The sequence below is a fragment of the Ziziphus jujuba genome, chromosome 3 (assembly GCF_031755915.1).
Source record: "Ziziphus jujuba cultivar Dongzao chromosome 3, ASM3175591v1".
NCBI classification, from domain to species: Eukaryota; Viridiplantae; Streptophyta; class Magnoliopsida; order Rosales; family Rhamnaceae; genus Ziziphus; species Ziziphus jujuba.
Genome location: NC_083381.1, coordinates 21889099 through 21898658, shown reverse-complemented (window position 1 = coordinate 21898658; position 9560 = coordinate 21889099). Strand labels below are relative to the sequence as shown.

The 9560-nt window shown below is 33.0% G+C and overlaps 1 protein-coding gene across 4 annotated transcripts; it reads left to right on the top strand.

Moving 5' to 3' along the window:
- Positions 1 to 478: 478 nt before the first annotated feature.
- Positions 479 to 8076, top strand: LOC107422884 (probable serine/threonine protein phosphatase 2A regulatory subunit B''delta). Of its 4 annotated transcripts, none has more exons than XM_016032397.4 (12): positions 479 to 1067; positions 2543 to 2779; positions 2860 to 2965; positions 3111 to 3210; positions 4144 to 4249; positions 4414 to 4504; positions 5115 to 5256; positions 5979 to 6126; positions 6746 to 6855; positions 7111 to 7261; positions 7383 to 7508; positions 7600 to 8076. In XM_016032397.4, the coding sequence occupies exons 1-12, from the start codon at positions 915 to 917 to the stop codon at positions 7735 to 7737; spliced, it is 1608 nt and encodes a 535-aa protein (XP_015887883.3). In that variant the 5' UTR covers positions 479 to 914; the 3' UTR covers positions 7738 to 8076. The 4 variants fall into 4 exon arrangements, with proteins under 4 accessions (XP_015887883.3, XP_015887882.3, XP_048333526.2 ...); XM_016032396.4 differs by having other exon boundaries at positions 481 to 1067; positions 7111 to 7267; XM_048477569.2 differs by lacking the exons at positions 5979 to 6126; positions 6746 to 6855 and having other exon boundaries at positions 481 to 1067; positions 7111 to 7267.
- Positions 8077 to 9560: the final 1484 nt, after the last annotated feature.

Here is a 9560-nt window from a genome sequence, read left to right as displayed (position 1 = left end):
AAATAAGGAATATATGAGGTTTCCTAATACAAAACATAATTACTAATTACGAATTTATGTGTCAAATTAAATACCATTTATAATGTAATCTTTTAATTTATTAAACAGCTTTAAAAAGCTATGATTTTGGGCTTTTAGTTTAAGAGTAGAAGAGTACATCCAAAAATAACCAAGTAAATAGAAACATACATCAATTTTTTCATTAATTTAATTTCTTATATATATAAATTTTTTTTTTCTTTTATTTAGTTATTGCAACATACATCAATTTCCAAATGTTTGTTACTTGTACATGGTAAATTAAAGAGTGGTTACATAAATACTAATCAAACTACTAAGCTTGTAATTATTTTGTCAAAACGACGTGGCTTTGATCAAAGAATTAAATATTTATAAAAAAAAAATAAAATTATAATTATTTTTGTTTATTTTTTTATTTTGGATCTTTAACAATTTACAGACAATAATGAGAATGGGCTCGTGTTTCCAACCTCCAACCTATAGCGTGTCTGCGATCTCATTACTGATGAGTGTTTGTTTCTCCGTTGCTGCTACACCGTATTGCCTCTCTGTCCAAACCCAAAAAAAAAAAAAAAAAAAAAAAAAAAAAAAAAAAAACCAATACCCACCACCATCCTCTCTCTCTCTCTCTTTCTTCGTAATGTTTTAGTGTTTTTCTTCTGCGCTTCTTCGCCCTGCGAAAACTTCCCGATTTCTGATTGGTTTTTGTGTTTTTGAGGATTAATTCTTGCAATTTTTTTTTTCCATTGCTGAATTTTGAGCTGAGAGGTGAAATTGAGGAATCGAGGGATTTAGGATTTTTTTTTTTTTTTTTGGCAACATATATGATTGGATTGGCGAGTTCGGGGTCGGGGTTGGGTTCGGGGTGGGGGTCGGGGGTGTGTGTGTGGTGAATGATGGATATGGAGGTAGTACGGGATGTGGTTTTCTTGGACCCGGAAATGTTGCAGCTTCCGGAGGTGTCGCCGTCCGTAATGAAGTCAAATCCTTCCGTTGCCGATGACTTGTTCGCTCAGTGGCTTTCGCTTCCTGACACTGTCCGATTGGTACTTTCTCTTAATTTTATTCTATTCGTTTGTTTTTTTTTTTTTTTTTTTTTTTTTTTTTTTTTTTGAATTATGCAATTCATTAATTTCGCTCTATGTTAGTGTTGTTGATTTTTTTTTTTTGAACTTTTATTTATATGTATGCAACATCTTTAGGGTGGTGGTTAATTATTAAAACCCAGAAGCAAAATATGGATTTAAATTGAATTGATTCCCTATTTCTTAGTTGGGTATACTGTATTTGCACTTTCTGGTTTTCTGGTTGCCATGTTTCTAAGAATGAACACGAAGGAGAGCCATTTCTATAGAGCGCAGGGGACTAGAATTTCAAATAGTGTATGGTTGCTTTGAGCTTATAACGAGGCATGGATAGGCAATCACCCTTGTGTTGAGTCGGCAGTAAAAGTATATGACAAATGTCTCTTAAGGTTTCAGAACAAACACAATTGAGTCATTGACTACTACTTTTGGTGGACACTGTATAGCACTTACTTGACAGCGCTTACAGAAAAATGATATGGCTTCCTTTTAACATAATATGTTGTCTTTGCCACTTAGGGTCTACCAGTTAAGGATTGATGGGTGCCATTTATCGCCCCACATCTCATATTGTTCTCTTATTTATTTAAATACAAAATTCAGTAAGAGGTCTTTTATCTGGCTTGGTTCTCTATCTTGGATATTATGGATTAAAACTAGGACTATTGCTTTCACTTTTCAACTTGCAGATTGCAATGAAAGTTGCTTATTAATGTACCTATGGTTAAGGACATAGACTGTGGGTTAAGACCATAAAATTGAGAATATGAGATATTGATGATACAATGCAAAGCCCATTGAGAATGGGAGGGAGGGAGGGAGGGATAGAAGTCCAATGATCTTTCTTTGGGTATCTGTTTTGTAGTAAAATATTATAAAGTGGGTATAGCTTGTTCTATGACGAAAATGACATTTGAAGAGAAGACAAATTGTTAACAATATGTGAGCATAAAATCTAAAGAATGAATGATCAGGACAGGTTTTCATGTGGTCTCTAGTGGTTGTTGACACTAATAAAAGGCAATGGATAGTTTCAAAGGATGTGTTCAGATCCAGGGAAAAGGCTTTACAGAACAATTGTTAGAATAAATGATAATCAATATGATTCTAAGTGGGCCACTATTCCCATTATTATTTTCTATATAAATATCTCTTTTGCAAAAACTAGTTTAGCTTTTTGTTACCCTTATAAAATGATTCAGGAAACCAAGCCCAACAGTATGGTTAAGGCTTCTGTTTTGTTGGCCAACAATCCATCAATAAGAAACGGTTCTCTTATCCAATGATAAAAAGTCTATCCCATGATATGCTGTAGATATTCCAGAGAGTCATCTTATTTCTTCTTTCTGTTATCCCTTCCTTTTTTTCTTCTTTTTGAAGTTGTATCTTGTTAGTTTGTAACTTGACAGATATTTTTTGATCTATTATGAACATAGGTGAAGTCTTTGCTTGCTGATGCAAAGGTGGGGACTTCTCTGAATGCCCTTGGTAACTATACCAGTGTTAGTGCTGCTTCCAACAATTCATTACCTTCCATGTTTCCTGGTAGCAGCACACCTCCACTATCACCACGTAGTGTATCTAGTTCTCCACGTGTCATGGAACAGAGGGTCAACCCCTTTTCAGCTTCTCTGAAATTGGTTAGTGAGCCAGTACAAGAAGTGATACCTCAGGTATGTTGATGCTTTATTGATTTAGTGTGTAGATAGAATAGTTTAGAAGGGTCCTTACACAGCTTTCTGAATGCTTGCAGTTCTACTTCAAAAATGGTCGTCCACCCCCAAATGAAATGAAAGAGCACTGTTTCTTTAAAATTGATCAGCACTTCCATGGTCACTTCAATGGATTGCAAATACATGGTAAAGACACCATTGCTAGGAATTATATTTTTTATGTTTGTCTTTTATGGGTGGAAATTACGTTTATTAGATGGCCAAATTAGGAAATAGTAAGGGGTAAAAATATACATTCTTTTTATTAACCTCATTCTGTTTGGCTTTGCAGAATTTAAGTCGGTCGCAAAGGATATATGTGAATTACCATCATTTTTATCCACTGCTCTTTTCAGAAAGATTGATGTTATTGGAACTGGTATTGTAACCAGGTAGAAATTTCTAATTTCTTGTTGGGTTATTGTACTTGTAGGAATTTATCAGAATTTCTCTCAAGCTTGTGTTTTTATTGTGCTGTACCTATTGTTTCATTAAAGAATGCACTCTATGAAAATATCATCGCTATCAGAACAAAAGCTGCAACATAGCATTTAAAAGATAGTTTTTCTTTTACAACATCTCTTCCATGTTAATGGAACTAAACAACCTTACTTGATGAGGTATGGCCTCTTTCATTTCATTCATGCCTTCATTCCTCAAGCCTATTTGCGATTGACTTAGACTTCATGAGAGTCACCCTCGGCTGAAAATTTATACTATACATTTCAAGTATCTGTTAGTTTACATTTTACACGTTTATACAGGATATGCATAACTGCCAAGGAAGAAAACTGCTAAGAAAACTCACTTGCCATTGATACTGAACAAGTGGCGCTTATTCTCATTCATCTTGATTGTATGCATTTGTTAATGGCTAGTAACTATTTTGTTGGGGTAATTACTCTTTATGTCTTAACAGATTTCATTATCATTCAACAAGTTCATTTCCATGTGAAAGCCATAAATGATAAATCCTATTTAAGTATCATTTTCTTTTGTTCCATAACTGTCCTTGTGTGTGTTCTTGATATGATAGTTATTTGTAGGAGTTTTCATTAAGTTTCTGCCAAAAGAACATGGACTTCCTCCATGCACTGCCCTTTTAATCAATAAACTTCATCATTATCTTCTTCTAAAGGAAAAAAGATGCATTCTTGCGCACAAAAACCAGTCAATTGATGAGTAAATAGAAGTATAGAACCAATATGATATATGACACTTGAAAGGTTCAAGTTGCTTTAACATGTAATTTTTTATGTGTGTTAGGCATATTATACACTTTAAGGGACATGCACTTACTTTTGTTGCCTTTTAACCAATTGTAGGGATCAGTTCATTGATTATTGGATTAAAAGCAACATGTTGACAATGGACTTAGCAACACAAATATATACAATTCTAAAACAACCAGGTCACGAGTACCTTACTCAGGTTGGTTTTGATTTAGAAGCTGTGATAATCACAGAACTCTCTCCTGATGTGTACTTTCTATGTATCATCTGTTTGAAACTAACATTTTGGGACTTGAGTTAGAGAAGAGAATGTTTTGGTACTATGTTGTAAGCTATATTGTAATTCTTCCATTGTTATTGCAGGATGATTTTAGACCTGTACTAGATGAACTTTTGTCAACTCATCCAGGATTGGTGTTTTTGCAAGGCACGCCGGAGTTTCAGGAAAGATATGGTACTAGCATGAACCCTTGTACTCTGATGTTATCTTCTTTTATTGTTGTTTTATATAAAATTTAATATTTGTCATCGGCTTTAGACAAATAAGGGAGAAACAGATTGAATGTTAGATGGATAAATAAGTATAAGAAAGAGTATTGTCACTCTATAATTCATGATAATAGTCAACTTTCTAATAGGGTTATAGAGATCCCTGTTTATATTAAAACAACCTACTAATTTAAGGAAGCTAATTATGATAAAGAAACTAAATTAAAACCCTAGTAAAGCATAACAATATTAAAATCCTGAGAATTATAGAACCCTAATAATAATATTCCTATCTATTCTCCACCACCCATGTATGACTTCAGTTGGCTATATCACTGTCATTATTGTATTTACTTATTTAGTAACTGAAGTAAGGTAGCCACCACTAGGCTTTTTTGGTATAGCTGGCATGATCTCATAAATACTTTTTGTTTATCACATAACATTTTTGATGACTCTAGCTTTGCCTTTCAAATAATCTGTTGATATAAGTGGATTGCCAACTTTTTTAATGCTTGTAGAATCAAGTACTTTTCCTCTTTCTAGTAACATAAAACCTCTTTGCAATGGAACAGCTGAAACAGTCATATACAGAATATTTTACTACATTAATAGGTCAGGAAATGGTCGTCTCACCCTCAGGGAATTGAAGCATGGGAACCTAATTGCTGCAATGCAGCTTGTTGATGAGGAGGAAGATATTAACAAAGTTTTAAGGTAAGCACCCTAGAGTTACTCTTAAAATTAGGAGATGCTGTTTTCCTTGGCGTGTCCTTAGTTTTTTGTTCTTTTAGTTATGACTTGGGAAGTTCCTAAAATTAAATTGTTGCTAAGACTTTAGAGGCCAAGATTATTATAAAAATTGTTTTTTGTTGGACTAACTTGGCTTAAGAAAGGCAAGAAGTAAGTGAATAGAACGAGCAAGGATATTGTTCTTAAAGATGCAGGGGATGGTTTTAAGCATCCTTTATTACAAAAAGAATATAATGATAGGATTTTGGCTCAGTTTTATGAGTCAAGCTGCTATTACTTCTCCTGTTTAAGCTGCGTAATAGTTACAAATGAAATGGAGGTCTATCATGTAACTTGGAAGTAGATTATGGTATTGGCAATGGGGTGTCGTTATGGTTCTAACACAATAATAAATGGATAACCTGGTCATACCATGTAAAGTCATTCTGCAAAGTTTAAGCTAATAGGATGTGTCCCTACTTTGTATTATAATACTAATTCAACATACTTTAGTAGAGTAAAGCTTTGATAGGAAAATTATATGTTAAGGGCTTGCAGGAGTTAGGACTTTGGAAAATGGACTCTGGTAGTGGACCCCTTTTTCATTTTTGGGAGGATTTCGTGGACAAGAGGATAGAGCTTAGTAATTTAGTTACTTTTGTCGACTTTACAAAAGTAATGATTTCTTCTAATTATTGATACTTCAGGTACTTTTCTTACGAACACTTCTATGTAATGTACTGCAAATTTTGGGAGCTTGACACTGATCATGATTTTTTGATTGACAAAGAGAATCTTAGTAGATATGGTAACCATGCTCTAACCTACCGGATTGTTGATAGAATATTTTCTCAGGTTAGCAATCAACTTTTATCTTTGTGCTGTTACTCTGACATATCAAGTTGCACAATATTGCAAGTGATTTAAAACAGGGGGTTGACTATAAATTATCTCATACATTTGAGGGATAAAGTCAATTTCAATCTTTAACTTTTAACTGCAGCAGAGCCTTCCAATTTTTTTTTTTTTTTTAAATTTTTAATTTGTATCAATTAACCTCATATTTTTTAAAATTTACCTAATGGCCCCAAACAGTGTGCATTCATCATCTAAATATTGTTACATATGCCCGTTATAGAAGCATATTTATTACTTAGTTTAATGGTACTGAAGTTCATAAATAATAAATGAGAAATAAAATTAATATCTAAATTGAAAATTTTGAAGCGAGTGATATTATCCTGTGATTGTTGTGAGGGTTACACAGCTTTTACATGCTTAGAATTTATTAAATTACATGGTTTCAACCATGGTTAATTTGCACATATCATAAAGCTGTAGACTTGATTGTTGCAATTCAGGGATTAAATTGACACCATACCTAAAATGCAAGGGGATTAATTTGTTTTCTTAAAAAAAAAAAAAAAGAAAAAAAATTCCTTCTGTTCTCATTTATTCTTGAAGTTTATTTCAGGTTCCAAGGAAATTTACTAGCAGGGTTGAGGGGAAGATGGGTTATGAAGATTTTGTTTACTTCCTACTTGCCGAGGAGGATAAATCAGCAGAACCTAGTCTAGAGTACTGGTACTTTTGGTCATTTGTATTCTGTTATAACATGTCTGAAAAAAGTGCTAATCATCTCTTACAAATCTATCTTACTAGGAGAGTCGTAGATTTGGACCTTTCCAGAGTTTCTAGATTTTTTATCATGTTGTGATGATCTTCAATTAATACTCCATTTCCAGAGTTAAAACTACCTTTTATGTGCAAAAGAATAAAAAGAGAAAAAGATTATAATGCTAAGCATGTTTCATGATTACTGAGGCTGCAAAATTCTAGGTTCAAATGCATTGATTTGGATGAAAATGGAGTGCTGACACAACATGAAATGCAATTCTTTTATGCGGAGCAGATACATCGGTTGAAATGCATGGCCCAAGAGCCAATTCTCTTTGAGGATATTTTGTGTCAGATTTTTGACATGATTGGAGTTAAGGTCATTCCCTGATTCTTAATGATGATTCATCTTTGCCATTAGTTGCTTTTTTTTTTAAATACGGTTTGTTTTTCAGTGAGAGACCATATATAATACTTCATAAGTTTATTTACAGGATGACAGCTACATCACACTACGCGATCTTAAAGGCAGCAAACTTGCAGGGCATGTTTTTAACATACTTTTCAATCTCAAAAAGTTTGTTGCTTTTGAAAGTCGTCATCCATTTATTATTCGTCAGGTACATGCGAAATTCAATATCTTCATTTTATTATTGGAGTTGTTCTATTTTGTTGCTGGGTGTGCTGATTATAAGACCGATACACCTTTAGGAACGCGAGGATCCAACTTTGACAGAATGGGATCGTTTTGCACATAGAGAATATATTAGGCTTTCGATGGAGGAAACTTGTGAAATGTCAAATGGAGGTGAGGATGTCTGGGATGAGCCACTTGAGACATCTTTCTGAAGGATTTCTGAGCTTTCGATGGAAGAAACAAGTGAAATGTCACATGGAAGTGAGGATGTTGGGGATGAGCCACTTGAGACATCTTTCTGAAGGATATCTGTATGAGTGGCTGCCACTGGTGGCAGTACAAAAGCTTAAAAAAGTTTTCTTCAATGGCTGCGTGTTTTCCTGTCATTTCGTCACTTGTGAAGGCGAATTTTGAGATTCTGTAAATTTTATTGTTATCCATGAATTTTGTATTATATGTCATAGTTGTACTGTAAAGGAATATTTTTTGGTGGTGTGATATAGGCGTACGAACAATAGAATACAAAATGAAGAAACTACAATTCCTGCTAATGGCAACAGATCTTAACTCCATTTTTTTTTTCCAAGTTACTCGATAACCATTTTAACATCTTGTTTGATTAAGATCTTAACATCTTGTTTTGAGTTTAATCTCACAACTTCTCAAAGCTTAGGATGATTTAACTTATTATTAATTAACTTAATGAAACTTTAACACTTGATTTAAATTATGTAATGACTTGATTATCTGTTTTGAAGATTTAATTTTCATTTTTCAACCTCAACAAGATCATAATTTGGAGAGAAGGAATTTAACTTGATTTATTTTAGCCTCTAAATCCAGATTATTTGTTCAGATAGAAAGTCGTTTAATTAAGGTCGTTAGGATGTAAACAAATTGAGTTAAATCAAGTATTAGGTTTCTCAGGATAAACTCATGTAGTTTTATTAGTGATAAAAAGTTATTTAAGATGATCGGTATAGCAAATCAAGCATTAGCAGTCTAATTCATTCTTAATTCAATCCCATTTGGCTTGTTTATCAAAACGAAAGGCAGATTCACACTGAAAATGCAGGCATGGCCCTCAAGCCAAACAATATTGTAGCAGAGGCCTGTACGAACCAATTATATTTTGCCACCTACATTTGCAATTTCTGTGCCTCACTATGTTTTTGCAAACCCTTCAATGGAAGCAATTATTTTATTTTATTTTTAATTATTGATAGTTACCAGCCATTGATTGCCCTCTCTCTCTCTCTCTCTCTCTCTCTCTCTCTCTCTCTCTCTCTCTCTCTCTCTCTCTCTCTCTCTATATATATATATATATATGTATTTAATCATTAGATAGAATAATAATTAATATTTAAATTCAAATTTAAAATCCTAAGTTGCGGTGGGAATAAACTATATATATATATATATATATGTATGTTATAGATTTTTGTATTTGGAATTGTGATGATATAATAAATGCCAAAGCATAACAATCTTGATTAATTATTTAAATTGAAAAAAACTATTTCAGCAAATTACAACTCTTAACACTTACCACATTATATTAGAAAAATATATTTAATTTTTTGCAAAACTAAGAGTGTATATATATATATATATATAGTTATGTAATCAATTATGTTAATATGGCCCATGTCATCCATCACTTGATGGGGGACATCCGTCCGATTGCATGCGTTTGTATCTAACCGTGTGTATTGGACGGTGATAAATGCACGTTGCCCACAGTAACACTTCTGGTTCTGCAATTATGTAAGGTAAGCTACTAGTGATTTGTATAATGGCAATAATAATTAAACAGTGATTACACAAAACCAATGAATATAGCCTTGACTTAAATGAGCTGACAATTCTGTAAGTTTAGCTTCTAAAATAAATGTTAATCATAAGAGAAATCAGTCTATTTTTTTCATTCATGGAATGATATCAATCTTGTTGATAGATATTATTGATAACACTTTTTGAATGAAAGAAGAGATGATGATATAGCAGATGAGATCTAAAAATGCATCCGGCAGCT

What these genes read in the sequence shown, in the direction of transcription:
- LOC107422884 (XM_016032396.4), top strand. Translation starts at nt 915, where the DNA reads ATGATGGATATGGAGGTAGTACGGGATGTGGTTTTCTTGGACCCGGAA. An exon ending in GTCACGAGTACCTTACTCAG is followed by an intron (nt 4,250 to 4,413) that starts GTTGGTTTTGAT and finishes TTGTTATTGCAG; the next exon opens with GATGATTTTAGACCTGTACT. An exon ending in TTGATAGAATATTTTCTCAG is followed by an intron (nt 6,127 to 6,745) that starts GTTAGCAATCAA and finishes AGTTTATTTCAG; the next exon opens with GTTCCAAGGAAATTTACTAG.